The sequence below is a fragment of the Acanthaster planci genome, linkage group LG21 (genome assembly GCF_054643075.1).
Source record: "Acanthaster planci isolate LZ-2023a linkage group LG21, COTS_SCS, whole genome shotgun sequence".
NCBI lineage: Eukaryota > Metazoa > Echinodermata > Asteroidea > Valvatida > Acanthasteridae > Acanthaster > Acanthaster planci.
The window spans coordinates 1,653,109-1,669,275 of record NC_141797.1 but is presented as its reverse complement, the minus strand read 5'-3'; the positions used below and the strand labels follow the sequence as shown (position 1 = coordinate 1,669,275).

Below are 16,167 nucleotides of genomic sequence, written 5' to 3'. Positions count from 1 at the left end.
TTATATTCTCCTATTCGATAAATATCTGGATCTCTTGGTGTGTTCAGCACAGAAATCTCTATCCAGACATGCCAGAGTTAAGTTCATCAGATCTTGTCTTTTTCTTGTAGGTGCGGTTTGAAGCTCTCCCCGGCAATGATTTCTCTGACCCTTCTCTGCTTACAGACATCGCACTGGATGATATCGCCTTCGACAACTGTGGTTCCGACTCGGGTAAGCTCATAACAAAGACAAAAACGAGAGTTGGAAGCTAGCGTCTGGAGTATCTTTGGAAAGGTCTTGTGCTATGCTGTTCAATGAACTGGTGTTTGACAAGAGCAGACTCTGAGAAATTTTAAATAAATTCCCACAAAAAGAAGAAATGTATCGGTCTCTTTTTAAGGATCAAATCGTTTGTGGCATGTACAGGAAAGAGATTGAGGTTGCAGGTTTACATCCCGCTCAAGTCAAGTTCATTGTTCGTCTTTTTCATTGTATCTCTAATGATTTTGTTGTACTTGCTTTTTAACTGTTGACTGTTTACTATCCAGATCTTAGCTGCGACTTTGAAGAGAACAACATCTGCGGCTGGACTCAAGACAACCTGGACGACTTTGACTGGATAGTAATTCAAGGAGGGACAGGCTCTGCAGGCACTGGACCTGAGTTTGACCACACCGTAGGAACCGGTCAGTGGTAAAACTCAAACATGACTCCATATGAAAATGCTGAGGCAAATTAAAAAGAAAGTTATGTTTCCTGTCCCTCTGATTACTTTTTGCCATCCTTGCTCATTTTGGTTAATTTTACAGTGCTATTTGATTTCATTTTTATTGGTTTCAAACAACATCTGTAGCAGTGAATGGAAGTTTAAATCTGATGAATACCCTAAAATAGTTAACCACTTGCTGCCAGGGAACCCCATTCCGAGCACCATGGGTTTATATGCAGAGCCCGGGTGCCCGAAATGGGACAAAAGAGCTGTTCCGTGTAACAAAAGACAGTACTCGGAACAGAAGACCTGCTGCTGGGTAATCCATCACTGCTTTTAAACAGTATACCACTGTTTTGGGCATAGCGTGCCCGCAGATTAGCACCGCAGACAAAAGTTCTCCAGGGCCCCATTGATGTGCGACACAGCAGCGCTGCATGCTAATCCTGCAGCGTTGAAAAGACGCCACCCGCATTCACTGGGGAAAAAGGAAATTATGCAACACCTCACAATTTGCATTTCAAAGGCCATGTGAGATCATGATTCAAATGTGCGTAAGATTGTGCTTCAGATTTTGAGTGATATTGCAGGTCAGATCATAAGTCAAGTCACACGTCTCTCAAATGTCAGCCACAAGGAAACTCACAAGGCAGTTACAGATCAATCATAAGGCAATCACAAGGTTATTAGAAGCCAATCACGAGTCAATCAAAATCAATGACAAGGTAATGTCATGCCAGGTCAGTCATGAGACAATCACAAATTAATCAAGCGATCACAAGGTAATCACAAATCAATCCCAAGGCAATCACTAGGCCATCTACTCCCATCATTCGTCATGCAGTCACAAGGCCAAATTAGTCCCAACTTCTGAACGGAAGACTCTCATTTCGAGCTGATTTCGGAGCAAAGTAATCTTATTTATATGAATTTCAGGAGCTGGTTACTACGCCTACATCGAGACATCTTCCCCACGTGTCCAAGGCGACAAGGCTCGCATCATGTCCGGCCCGATTGCGGCCAATTCACAATACTGTTTGGAGTTCTGGTACCACATGTTTGGACCTGACATCGATGCCCTGAATATCTTTCTGTCATCCGGTAGTACATCTACACTGGTGAGCCAAACAGAATAAGCCTTTTGCAAGTTAGATTTGAATGACGTCTGGTACACAAATTCCTTACTTTACATGAATATAGTAATTTGAATTCTTTTAATTGTAAAGACAATGTTACTGTGCCTCGTGATTCGGGGCAAGCTTTTGCTTAGTGAAATAACAGACGCCTTGCACCAATACACTGTTTTTGATGGATTAGAGAGAAGGGCACAAAGGAATCCGTCCTTTCCAGAGATGGTGGTTGCTAAGCAAAAGCTTGCCTCGAATCACGAGGTATAGCAACAATGTTTTCAGCCTGGGAAATTCAAATTGTTATGTTTATGTGCAATCAGATAATCAGTGCACTGGATTTTATTCAAACGTAATTTACAAAATGCTTTGTTGGTTTTAAAAGCTTACAATGATTCCATGATGCATGCTACATGTACGTACATTTACATCTCATCAAGATGGGTATCAGAGGGTTATGGCTTAATGGGGTGTATTCAGAGCTCATAAGCAGAGGCTAAGGGGGAAGAATCTAGCCACTGACCATATGTTGTGTTATACTCCTGAGGAGTAAAAATAAAGCAAGGTCATAACAGCAGCAATTACGTAAGAGGCCAGTGCATTCTTGACTCTGAAGTAAGGCACTTAAGAATGTCACTGATGCAAAGATATTTGAGATACAAACAACCAAAGTAGACCAGCTTCACTGATAGGGCTGATTTCGCTTATTGTTGAACCTAATGACCTATGACTCTCTACATTCAGTGTGGGAGTACTGATGCACTGTAAACCTGAAATGATGTGGTGTCACATTTTTTTTTTACATGTGAGCTTTCCTATGGGGGGGGGGCTTGATGAATCATGTCACACTTCCCTACTGTAGGAAAGCACTACCGTTAAAGCTTCTAATGTCATTGTAGGCCTGCTGGAATACCTACGCACAGGCCATGTTCAGGTGTGATCCTCCCAATATTGTTCATGCTGGAAAATGTTGTTTGCGCATTGCACTTGGATCACATTGTGCAAATGATCAATGGCCATTTTGAAATAAACCTCACTGGCCTGCCGTTCATTCACTTACGAGCTTGAACTTATGGTAATATGAGTAATTAAAATGCTCAAATGCAGCCATTGTGTATTCAAGTAAATGCAAACATTGTATGATAAAAAGTAATCTTGTTTTATATCACTTCATTCATATATCCAACATCTCCAGATTTACCGAAAGCAAGGCACTCAATCCAACCAATGGCTCCGAGCCAGAGAGCCAATCACAAGCACGTCAACCTACGAGATCGTCATTGAGGGAGTAACCGGCCAGTCATGGGGCGGGGATATTGCAATCGACGATGTTGTCTTCAACCCTGGGACGTGCCCAACAGTTTGTGAGCACACCTGCACGTTTAAAACAAGAAAAAATTCTAGCAGAATCATCAAACAACTTTTAAGATAGTATGGTCTGTTCATTGTTTGGACAAACACACTTCTATTGAAATCTAACAAACTCACAAAAGAAGAGAATTCTACTTAGCACTGTTGCAGATTTAAGCACGTTGCTCATTTTTCACCATTTGCACCTTCAAACTATATTCAACTAAATTAACTTCAACTGAAAACTGCAGCTAAAATACTCTTTTTTTTTTTCTATTTGAAAACTCACCAGCTCAATGTACCTTTGAGTATGATCTTTGTGAGTGGGTCAACGATGACACCGATACGCCGGGATTTGATTGGCTGAGAGGAACCAATGGGAACCCTTCACTGGGTACAGGACCAACCACAGACCACACCTACGACACAGTATCAAGTAAGCCTGTCTGGCTGTTGTCGTCACAATGCCGTGTTAATACTTAAAGGGTTACAGAAATAAAAAAACATTTCGTTTACACGCAATAGACCATGTTGTTTTTGATGTAGTTTGGCCAACAGGGCAAACACTGTTTCAGTTAAAGAAACGCACGGTAGCACTGTGTCTTTTAATTTTCTACCTTGAACTGAGACAGTGTTTTCCTGCGGGTAAGCTACATCAAACATAACATGGTCTATTGCATGCAATACTGCATGTACTGTGCTGTATGTACACTGTACATGCATCGTTCTGTCAATGACGTCATCCAATCAGCCTAGGAGCGCGAAAGGCCAAAAGGGGATTTTTGTGTGGGCGGGGAAACGCAGGATCTTTTTATTCAATTTTAAGGTCACAATTAATAGGGTAAACATTAAATTTATAATGTTTTTTTAAATGCTTACGTATTTATTGTTATTTCGAAATACTTCATGCGAACTAAATGTTTTCTGTTTCTGTAACCCTTTGAACTATTCATTGCGTGTGCTAATTATGAGTGTGTTAGTATTTGCACTCGAAATTTTTGGAGATGTCTGTTTGACTCAAATCGTCTTGAAAGAAAGCAACAACTTCAAGGGAAAACTCATTTAAGACCTTTCAGTGTTACTACAAATCAAAATTTCAATATTACACACTAATTCATATTACTACCCTAAAACATAACTTGCATGAAGATTTAATGTTACCAAAAGAAAATCCTTCATAATCTTTTCAACCACTCAGCGAACTCTTTTAACTGGACTTTTAAGCCTTGATACCCACAAGTGAACCACAGTTGCATCCCCCCATTCAACAATTTGTTCCTTACGAACTAACTTTTTGGACTTTGAAGTACACGGTCAATATTTTTTTTCTGAAATTGGCTTCCTAAAATTTGTGTACACATCAAAGTTTGAAATGTTCCTGGCTGTTGCGGGAGTAAAAGACTGACTCAGAAACGCACTTGATTTCAGCCTCCAGTAACATTTATGATTTAAATCTGTTAGGTATTAAAGTCATTTCGATTTCTTTTTTTCAGAATCAATTTGTTCTCACAACTATTTGATATAATTCATTATTTTCTTTGACTAGACTATTTTGCCTACATCAATCCTCTGTCGCCACGGCAACCCGGAGATGAGGCACGCCTCCTCAGCCCTTTTTTCGACCCGGGCACAGACCACTGTCTCCACTTCTGGTATCACATGTACGGCGACAATGTCGGATCCCTGCTGGTGTACAAGCAAGACGAAGGTGATTTCTTTGTCAGCCCGAGCTGGCAAAAGGACGGCGATCAGGGAGACCTGTGGAGACGGGGAAGGGTGACCATCTTGCCGTCCCAAACCCAGAGATTCAGGGTAAATTTTTTGGTTCCATTTTAGCTCTTGTTTGCCCCCTTGAAAAAGTAGGGGCAAGTATACATTGTCCTCTACTGTGGGTATAAAATTGCTGGAATGCGTGCACTCCTGTAAACGTGTCTTAGTTTCTGATTGAAAGTCTACCACGACCTTAGTGCAGTGTTGTAGTGGAGACCATCACAGAAGCTTACACAAGACCAGACACAAGACTTTACACAAGACCAGACACAAGACCTTACACAAAACCTTACACAAGACCAGACTCAAGACCAGACACAAGTAGCAGAGTGAACAATGACAAAGGAATGCTTTTGTTGCAGTTCATTTGGATAGCTTGTTACTTGAATTCAGACTGGAGGTCTTGTGTTGGTCTTGTAATGTTTTGCTGGGTTTTGTGAGGATCTTAAACAGGTCTTGACTACAACACTACCTTAGTTTGAAGCTGTGAAATCTTGCCAGATCGTCTTTGAAAGCCGTGTTGGATCCCCGACGATGGGAGACATAGCTCTAGACGACATCGGCATCCGCGACGAGGTGTGTTACTCGGAAGGAGTATGTGATTTCGAGCATGGCATGTGCGGTTGGACTAATGACAAGACCTCAGACGATTTTGATTGGTTGAGAGGAGCCGGCGGTACACCAAGCTCCTACACCGGACCCTCCGTCGATCACACAACCAACACAGGAAGAGGTGGGAGTTTCAACCTTTCAGTGTAAAAATCTTTGCACGAAGTTTTAGTGATTTTATATTTCTGTTGTTGATTTAATATATTGTCATGAATGCTCAGAAAGGCTTACAGTGTATGAATGGCACTTCTTCTCTGAATTCCCCCATGCTACACCGTAATATTTTGAAAATTACATTTTCTCAAGTTGCCTCCTCAGGATTTTCTCCACTTGCTCTTTTATGTTGGCTTTATCAGAACTAGTGAACGCGTGCATGCTACATCTTAGGATAGACTTCCCAGTTCTACATCATAAGAGACATTTGGGTTTTAACCCTAGCACCCTAGGGTGTATGTAAAATCATATTGAAATGGGAAGATTTGGGACTGTTAGAGTTAATAGGATAGGGTGCCAGACCAAGTACCCTATTCACAGCGGCCTCAGTTGTTCATGCCCGAACCCATTGTAATTTTTCTTCAGGTTTCTATGTCTTCATCGAGACCTCTGCTCCTCGTGTCCTGGGTGACAGAGCATGGCTCCTGAGCGAGCGCCTTGATCCAACACCTGGTATGTCTTGGAATCGATTTGAGAAAGATATGGGATGGAGGGGTTCCCACACTACATGTACATGTCCAAACAAATATACATTCTAGACTGTTGTTACCTAACACTCCCCCCCCCCGGGGGAGGTGTCCGACCGTCGCATATATTTTGCTTCAAATAAAGTTGCAGGCTATCTATTACGAACTGTGTCAAAAGCATACATGTACCTTAGTCATCATCTACCCTGTTCTCTTATGATTGTCTTGTGACTGGATTCGTGATGGGACTTGCGTCAGACAGGACTACATCTCTATCATCCTGCACCCTACCTCAAATTTGCTAACAGTTTCTCCCGTGAAAGACAGGTCCTGTTGCAATTTCTATATGTCTTGCCTACCTTCAGGAGCTTGCCTATCCTTCTGGTATCACATGTTCGGCAGTAACATAAACACGCTTAGTGTTTACACCCAGTCGCCCAGCATCTACCCCAGCAACAACACTCTCTGGACCAAGACTGGGGAACAAGGAGACGTGTGGCTGCAAGGGAGACTATCCCTCACCTCTTATGAGCAGTTCTGGGTAGGCCAGGGGTTAGAGGCCAAGGGTTAGAGGCCAGGGGTTGAAGGCCAGAAGTTACTTTAGCTTGAATTTGGTATTATGCAGCCATGATGCAGTTCACATTTGCAACACAAAACTCTCATTGTCCTGAAGTGGTGTCACAGCAACAGTTCCCTCATTTTAGGGAAAAATATGGAAACATAGTCAATGGTAAAGAAGTATTCTTTTTAGTGTACAGATGAGAGTTACAACATTCTCTGAGATAAAACTCATTTTATAGACCATGGGAAATGAAAACTGATTTTAATCCAGCACATTCAAATCTGACTTTTGAAAGGTGCATTTTAAATTGTGATTTTATTATTGTGGGTTTTGCCATTACATTTACTGTCGTATTTGTAACACTGTGCACTCAGTGTTGTGTGATAGCCTGTACAAAATCCACAGGCTTACATGTACATGTACTTCTGTGGGACTCAAACCCATGACCTTCTGCTTACTGGTGGAGACGTCTCAACCACTCGACCACCAAGATGGCCTGGGTGGACTGGCTGGTTTGAATCAGCAGTGGGTAACGCCATCAAACAACTTCCAACCACGCTGAGTGTTCATTGTTATGGATATTAATTGGTGTAAGGGCAAAATCCCTAAGGGAAAATTAAAATCTGACTTTATTTGAAAAGCACTATTTGCATTGTTTACAGAACTTTTCAATTCGCGTCTTTCCGTGGCAGGTGATCTTTGAGGGCGTGGTTGGGATTGACTACACCGGTGACATTGCTCTTGACGACGTGGAAATCGCTGATGGACTATGCCCAGCGACCATTCCCCCTCCAACGACTCCCTCCCCACCACCTACATATCGTAAGTTACCCTCTTGCCCTGCTGACTGAACTATTTGCCAAATTTCCTGCTGTTTCATTTATCAACCGTTGAACAGGCCTCCAAGGGGGACACAAATGTCATTTCCCACACCTAAGTAGTCAACAATTGTTGTGTCATATCTTTGTCGCGGACCGCTGCACTGAAAATTATACAAAGCAGACTATTACTGAACACAGTTCCTCATTTAGTGTAGCTTGCGCATGTCTCGCCTGAAGATCTTTACGGCTTAGAAACACTTCTGGAAAGCAAATGTGAGTCTTCAAGATCAGATCTTGACATAACAGTCACATGATTGTGGTATACCAATGAAAATGCAGTATTCCAGAGAGAGATGCTTTGAGTAATACTATTTCTTTTTTGAGTTGTTTCTGGCACAGTGGCATCGAACCACATCTAAGCATTTGCTTGTTGGTAAAGGGATCAGTTCACTGAAGGGATTGTAGTCAAGGTTAATAGGAAGGTAGATATAATGTATTTAAATGAGATTTGCCCCAATTCAACATATGTTTACTTTTGACGTCATAAAGATTGCATTTCCTGTGGTTTGTGCTTGAAATATGAAGTGGCCCTCACTTATAAAGAATTAAGGTACATGTAGAATATTGTTTAAGTTTTTGTTTCTTGGGAAACAGTGAAATGCTCTCGTTTCAGTTTGATCTTTAAGATTTTTTTTGGTTCATAGCACCCAACTCCCACGACTGCAACTTTGAGCAGGGTATCTGTCAGTGGACACAGGTTACCGGTTCAGGGGACCAGTTTGATTGGACACTAGCTACAGGAACCACAGGAAGTATTGGGACTGGTCCCGCCGGAGATCACACGTTGGGGGATGCCAACGGTGAGTCCGAGTCAAGACTAGAGCGGCTTATGTGGAGCAGAATGTTTTATACACATTGATCTTTCTTTTGTTTACAAAAATTGAACGCCATTTCGTTTTGGCGGCCAAAGCATGCAAACGTTTTCTTTGATTGCCAACAGGTGTCATCTGAAAACCTACTTTTTGTTTAATGACTGTTAAAATGGGAAAACAATTCCTTTAGTATTTAGTCAAAGTATTCGTCATTTAGGGATTGAACATTTTCACCTTAGTTTTCAACACTTTGCAAACTATTGTTCGGTTTTATATTCATAGCCCACCGAAATCTGCTTAGTACAGGTTGGCAAACTGCACACTTCAGACCATGAGGTGAAATACAAATCATCATTAATGTTTAAAATCATAACTTGACAGAATACTAGACTGGAGATTACATGTACATAATCAAATAGACAAGTACAATGAAATCTTCAGGGCACTAGACATCCATCAGATTCAACCAACTTTTTTTTATTCTGCTTATATTCCACATTTTCCAGGTCATTATGTATACATAGAGGTCACAGGTCAAAATGAGAACGACACAGCCCGTCTCTCCTCTCAATACTTCCGTAATGTGACGAGCGCTGGTTATTGCATGGAGTTCTGGTACCATATGTATGGCCCTCATGTCGCAGATCTGAATATCTACACGCTGACTTACCCAACCGGAGTTGAGACTTTAGTTTGGACAAAAGTGGGTTCTTTCGGGCCGCAGTGGAACCAAGGAATGATACACTTTTTGGAAACCGATCGGTATCAGGTATGCTGATTTACGTGTACGTAGATTTATGTAAATTTGTAAATAATATTGTCTCAGCAGAAGCAAGTAAGGATACCATTTCTGATGACCAGGTAGTGCTAGATATTGAAATTTATGTAGATTTATGTAAATTTGTAAGTTTATATTATTCTTGTAGAAACAAGGAACGATAGCCTTCCTGATGACCAATCGGCGTTAGGTGTACACATTTGTGCAGATTTATTGGCATGTTAATAGTTTTTCAGATTCTTTTACTCACTCGGAACCAAGGAATGATACATTTTCCACAGGAAGACGAACTTTATGATTAATACGTTATGCAGGATATGCAGATGTACACGTACATTTATATTGATCTGGACTGTTCGAATATTGGGAGTGGCTGTGTTGTCACGTGTTAATCAATTCGTACAAATTGAAGAATATTTATGAATATCTTAAACAAAATCACAATGACCGACGACACACTACGGGAAAGTTTGCAATGTGTCAGCTCTATCATGTTTTTTTTGTCTGAGTAAAGATAATGGCTTTTGTCTGTAGGTTATTTTGGAAGGAGTTGCTGGTCCAAGTTACCAAGGCGACATTGCATTAGATGACATCACATTCCACACAGGACCCTGTCCCGCTGGAGGTGAATCGATTTAGTATTTCTTAAAGGGAAAGGTTGTTAGGTTTATTACATTTCTTTTCAAAGTTTGCAACCACTGCAGCTGATGTGGTTATCTTTAATGACATGAGTGTTGTGTATGTTAAAACTCATTTTCAGAGCTGTGCGATTTTGAGAATGGGCTGTGTGGATACACACAAGACTCAGCCGACGATTTTGACTGGACGCTAAATCAGGGAGGTACTCCGAGTCAGGGCACTGGACCAGGTTCAGACCACACTTACCAGACTGACTTAGGTAAATCCCTTTTAGCATGGCAACCTGTAGATTAGAACACGATAATATTAAGCCTCACTTATGCTTGTGTATAATACAAACACAGTTAGTTGTCCTTAAAAGCTTTTTTTTATTCGGAATATATGAATCTATGCTATTTGCATGATATTGCTTGACCAAATTTTAAAACAGAAACTGTTCATGAATGTTGAGCACATTGGGCGGTGATTTGATATAAACCCACGCCTGCATGCCATGTTTTCCTGCTGGAGGGAGGTTGTTTCCTTATAAAAACAGGTCATCACTTCTTCCTGCATGGACCAGGTCATCAGCACTGTGAAGCAAAATATTGTCACAGTCACAAATTTTTTATTTAATCCCTCAAAGGTAATCAAAAACTCCCGTAAAAGAAACACTGAAACCTCGTAAAACAGTCTAAAAAACTGAAATTTGTGAAAAGATTTCCATGTACAGTTTAAAGAACCCATAAATTGTGGCCACAAAGTCTGTGCATGGTAGTATGTGGGTAATTCCAGACATTGGGGGTTCAATATTTTGCCCTTGTCACATCTGACTTATGATTTTGTAAGTTCCTAACGCATTTCTAATTTCCAAGAGTGATGAATTTATGCAAATTACCTGCCTAACAAATAGTAATAGTTTGAAATAGGTTCTGGTGATATTTCAATGTTAAATAACAAAGGTCAGATGTAACAGGGATACACAAATGTCACGCTTTTGGACCCCTAATTTCAGGAATTACCCATGTAACATTGCATCTAAACTATTCAATCTGTAATATGGGGTACATCTAAAGATGAATGTTGAGCAAAGCAAGTATCATCTGAAAAACATTTCAAATTAAAGACTTCATTTTGAAAAACCCCACGCTTGATTGTGGCCTTCTAATGTTTTGTTTTCTGGCAAATGTGCAATTTGTCATGCAGGCCATTACATGTATGCCGAGATGTCGTCTCCGAGGGTTCCAGGTGATGTGACTCGGCTGGACAGCCCAGTCTATGCCCCAACCACCGGCCGCTGTTTGCAGTTCTGGTAAGTGACATCAGTACTTGACGTACATGTACCTTTTACATTACTGAAATGATCACGGTTCACATCTGTCCCCTAATAGTGACACCTGTCCTCAAGCAAGCATTGCAATAAGATTCAGAACTGTCCCCAAATAGTGATGCCAGTCCTAATAACCTTTATATTGAGGCCGTCCCCTAAATAGTAAAGGTGACACTGACAGCAGTGACAAAGATGACATGTTTGAAAGGCATTATTGCAGCTGTGATATGGAAAGAAAGATCTGACAAAGACAGTTACAACCTTGATCTCTATCTTGATTGAATATATGGTGATAGATCACATGTATCCATTTACAGCCATGGGGAAGGAGGAGTTGTTACCAAGAAAACTTTACTAACTAACTACCCATTTGCCTGATGTACTTTACAGCTCTGTCTCTGATCATCTTAATAGTTGGTGTATTAATAGTTGATTGTTGACAGTGATGACAGTAATAATGATGGTGGACAATGGCGATGACAATTGTCATAAAAACGACAGTAGTGACAATGATGTCGAAGTCAGTCAATGAAAAATTGGATCATGTTCAGTGTCCACGCAATGAAGAAAGCATACCACATAAGTATCCACATAAGCCTCTCTGCGCAAAAGAGATTCTTATGATGTTACTGGTAACCTGCATCTCCTTGCTACATCCGCAGTGCAAACCTTGAAATCATATATTGATTGGTGCTTTGAAAGCATGGAACCCAATTCAGGAGCTTATTCAGTAACATTATCAAACAGTACTTTGCGGGTCTAGGCATTTCCAATAACAATGATATACATCTATGTGGTATGCCAAAAGTGCCATATTTATCGTGAAACATTGAAGGGGACCTAAATAAGAGGGATATTAATAGTGATATGGACGTTTTGGGACTATATCATTTACGTGTAGGTACCACAATATCGGAGTGGACATTGGCACCCTTACTGTCTACATGACAGCTTCCAACAACTACGTTCAGCTGTGGTCCAAGGATTATTCCATCTATGATGAGTGGTATGTGGCTGAAGTGACCGTCTCATCAGTAACAGACTTCCAGGTAAAAACGGACATCGACAGCTCTTGCTGGGTTTAAGCACCAGAGCAGTCACAATTACCAGGCTGTAAAGTGGTGCAGAAATGCACTTAGTTCATTGGAATAGCTTATGACCTGACTTAAGATGAGATAACTTGTGATGGGCTGGACTGCAGTTAATAACCGACTTATCCAGTTTAGCCGAATAAAACTGAGGAAAAACGTTTGAAAGATTGCGTTAATGGAAACAAGTATGGGTTACTCAAAGCTGATGCTTTTAATGAAATTCTTGTGGATTCTATTCTCATTGTTATAGTCAGAGGGTCACTAAACTCAGATTTAAGGAACTTGAGCAAAAATATGTGTGTCCAACTTCCATGACCGTAGAGTAGGCCGTTGCCTAGCGTCATACCTGTTGTGAGGTTAGTTTCTGCATTAGAAGGCAAAATTAGGGATCGTCTGGTGACTGTACGGTCATAGACGTTACTTTTGCAGAATGTGAGGCACCAGACATATGCAACAATAGTATAAAGCATGTAGATCAAATCAATTAAGCCTGCTTGATTGAAAGAGATATAAACTCGGTTGTGGAAACCTTGTCTTGTGTCAGATTGTCTTTGAGGCAGTGACAGGCCTGTCCTGGCAAGGAGACATTGCCATCGACGACATCCGTTTCCGTAGTGATGGCCCATGCAATCCCTTTGGCGACTGTAACTTTGAGACGGGCGACACGTGCACGTGGAAAAATGCAGAGGGCTCAGTGGACGACTTTGATTGGATGCGCCAACAGGGGGCGACACTGTCTGATAACACAGGGCCATTAGTGGACCACACTCTAGGAAGTGCTTATGGTGAGAAAACAAGATTTTCAAACCAAGAGAAAATTATGTGGACATGGAAAACAGTGTAGACAAATTAATGAGAGAGAAATGCTGTCAAGGCACTTAACCCGGTGTTTATACCTCCTGTGTATTTCTTCAACAAACCATCCTACCGGTAGTTTCTCTGCTGGGGACAAGACAGGTAAACATTTGGATATCGTTTGTGAGTTTGTTTAGGGTTCACAGCTTTCAAATGACATTCAGAGTCTTTGCAAAACTTCCAAGTTGTTCCTTACAGCTTCAAATTCTCCTTACAATTCCCATTTCTTCATCCAAAATATCCTGAAAACGTCCTAGTACTTATCTAATTGTCCTTATCACTTCCAGGGATCCATCTGTATTACCTGCATAACTTTGAAGCAGGTGTCTAAATTGTCCTTCCAACTTCCACATCCACCATTTTCCTATTTCTTCCAGAATTTAAGTTCTTTTTTGCAATATCCAAGTAAATTTCTAAATACAGGCAATACTAGTCCAAGTTATTCTTAGAATTTCCAAGAACTTGAATTCTCCATGCAGTTTCTAGATACCAAGTTATCTTCAAACCTGTCGAGGACATATTCCGATTCTCACAACTTCAACGTGCAACAAACCTCTCCTTAGAACTTCCTTTAGTTATTACTTATCTTGGTAAATATCTAAGTTCTCACTTCTCTCAAGAGGTTTTCGGCTGAAGTTTCCTTAAATGTTCAAGGTACATGTACATATATAAGTTCTCACTACTTTCAAGAATTTACCTGCTCTCTTTTATACATTGTCATAGTACCCGGGTTTGAAAATAGATGTAAATTTTCCTTTCCACTTACAGTTGTCCATTCAAACAACATTCAACTTCTAACACATGTGTCTAATTTAAATTCTTACATTCTCAGGTACCTATCTGTATGCCGATGCTTCTTCACCTAGACAGCAAGGCGACTTCGCCTTCCTTATCTCAGGTGTCTTTGATGACGGCGACTATTGCCTTGAATTCTGGTACCATATGTACGGCAGTCAGGTGGGCTCGCTCAACGTCTGGACCTGGCCAATCTACTCCTCAACAATCCACAATGTCTGGACAGTCTCTGGTGACAAAGATGACGTCTGGAGAGTGGCACGGGTGACCATTTCGCCCAATGACAACTCCCCCTTTGAGTTGACATTCCAGGCCGTGATTGGGTCATCGTTTGCCGGGGATATAGCAATAGATGATATCGTTGTAAGCACCGGCACATGCCCAGGTAGGTTAACAAATCAAGCAAAAAATGACATTGAAACAAGTTACTGCCACATTGATTTTAATTAATTGACCTGTGAGATTTTCTTTTTCAAAGAGCATCACTTTGTCGAAAAGCGGTCAGTTTTGTGACGGCCTTGATGTTGTGTAACTCTTCATCACAGATCCTGTCGACCCATGTTATACAACCTGTGATGACGGCACCAGCGATTGTGCCTCGCAGTCCCAGACATGTGATTTCATCAGCTACTGCAGCAACGGGAAAGATGAAGAAGCATGTGGTAAGAAAAAACTAGACAACTTTTTTGAATCCTTACTATTTCAGTTTTGTTTCTGGGAATTGGGTTTAAGGTGGTAAGGGTGCTGGGTACTTCTAAGCAGCAGTGTTGTAGACGAGACCATCCCCAGACTATTCAACTAGACCATTGACAAGACCAATCCTAAGATCAGTCACAAGACCAACCAAAAAACCAGTCAAACCAGCTGTGTGACCAGACAAAGACCAAACCCAGTGCCAGACAAGACCGTATAAAAGACCAGTCATAAGTAACAGGTTGCACAATCACAAAAAGATTCTTTTTAAGCTCATTTAAATAACTTATGACTTTAATTCAGACTGAATGTCTGGAGCTGCCTTGTAAGGTTTTGTGGTCTACAGTGACACCCTGCGAAAAATTTGAAGGGACCCATTGATCGTTTGCCAACTTGCTCCTGAAGAGGCTGGATATTAACAGGAAGAAAAACTTCTCTAAAAATCTGTCTTTGTGATTTTTTTGTAATGTTCTTCTACATTTTGTTCTAATTGGTTTCCATAGGACACCAGTGTACCTTTGAGACAGACCAGTGCAATTGGGTTAACTATGACAATGGGGCCTACACCTGGGTGCGATATCGGGGTGCCACTCCTAGCCAGAACACGGGACCTACCTATGACCACACTACACTCACAGCTCAAGGTAACAAATACTCAGCAAGAATTCCTAAGCTACCGCATAAAAGCACATAGCACTTAGGATCTTAGTATCTCTTTCAAAATTTAGACGTATCTTTTCTCGATATGTCCATTTTGTTTGCAGTTGCACAAAATTCTGACCACAGAGTTAAGTGTACTGATTTCTTCCTGTTTTGTACACAGGCTGGTACATGTATGTGGATTCCAATTCCAACGCTGGCTCTGCATGGGCGGAGCTTCACAGCCCCACCCTCCGCAACTCGGCCGCCAGCTGCGAGCTGCGGTTCTGGTACCACATGCAGGGATCAGACATCGGTGTCCTGACCATCTTTCTGGTGGAGACATACTACATACTGTACCCTCTACAGCTGACAGGGGACCATGGCAACCGGTGGAATGAGGGAGTGGCACCGATTGGACGAGTGCCAAGTGATTTCTTTGTGAGTACATGAAGTTGTGGGCTCTCATCAGCTGCTTTGTTTTAACCATGCCATGGCATACCAGTGGTGAAGTGCAGAGTTAGTTTATAACGACTCCTGGTCGCCTGGTCACAGTGAATTTGGTGTTGTTTTTCCTCTTTCCCAGGTTGTCTTCCAAGCCTATCGGAGTTTCAGCGTTCTCGGCGATATTGCCATTGATGATATCAGCTTCAGTGGTTGCGGGGTACCAGGTTTGTCAACATTTTTTACCTGCATAGAGGCCGTTACTCAGAGACCCGCATTATCATAGCCAGAATCATACCCAGACCTACCTACACACAAATTAAAATTCCTTAAAATGTGACGAGCTTGTGCTGACGAGATTGCCGGGACTATTTTGGGAATAATCATAAATTGTCTTTTTCGTCCACACGAAAACTGATGTTCAAGAATCACGAACTTGAAT

The 16,167-nt window shown here is 41.3% G+C and overlaps 1 protein-coding gene across 1 annotated transcript in view; it reads left to right on the top strand.

Annotated features, from left to right (window-relative positions):
* LOC110983119 (MAM and LDL-receptor class A domain-containing protein 1-like) overlaps positions 1-16,011 on the top strand; it is a 94,599-nt gene extending 78,588 nt beyond the window's left edge. Inside the window, exons 94-115 of the mRNA XM_087131449.1 lie at positions 111-213; positions 531-668; positions 1,628-1,809; positions 3,014-3,182; positions 3,461-3,604; positions 4,715-4,980; positions 5,440-5,671; positions 6,127-6,213; positions 6,593-6,768; positions 7,482-7,611; positions 8,315-8,470; positions 8,989-9,251; positions 9,795-9,885; positions 10,021-10,158; positions 11,085-11,190; positions 12,110-12,257; positions 12,844-13,084; positions 13,987-14,334; positions 14,495-14,611; positions 15,146-15,286; positions 15,466-15,722; positions 15,868-16,011. Of these exons, the coding sequence (XP_086987575.1) occupies positions 111-213; positions 531-668; positions 1,628-1,809; positions 3,014-3,182; positions 3,461-3,604; positions 4,715-4,980; positions 5,440-5,671; positions 6,127-6,213; positions 6,593-6,768; positions 7,482-7,611; positions 8,315-8,470; positions 8,989-9,251; positions 9,795-9,885; positions 10,021-10,158; positions 11,085-11,190; positions 12,110-12,257; positions 12,844-13,084; positions 13,987-14,334; positions 14,495-14,611; positions 15,146-15,286; positions 15,466-15,722; positions 15,868-16,011 (3,777 nt within the window). The remainder of the gene's footprint in view (positions 1-110; positions 214-530; positions 669-1,627; positions 1,810-3,013; positions 3,183-3,460; positions 3,605-4,714; positions 4,981-5,439; positions 5,672-6,126; positions 6,214-6,592; positions 6,769-7,481; positions 7,612-8,314; positions 8,471-8,988; positions 9,252-9,794; positions 9,886-10,020; positions 10,159-11,084; positions 11,191-12,109; positions 12,258-12,843; positions 13,085-13,986; positions 14,335-14,494; positions 14,612-15,145; positions 15,287-15,465; positions 15,723-15,867) is intronic.
* Positions 16,012-16,167: the final 156 nt, after the last annotated feature.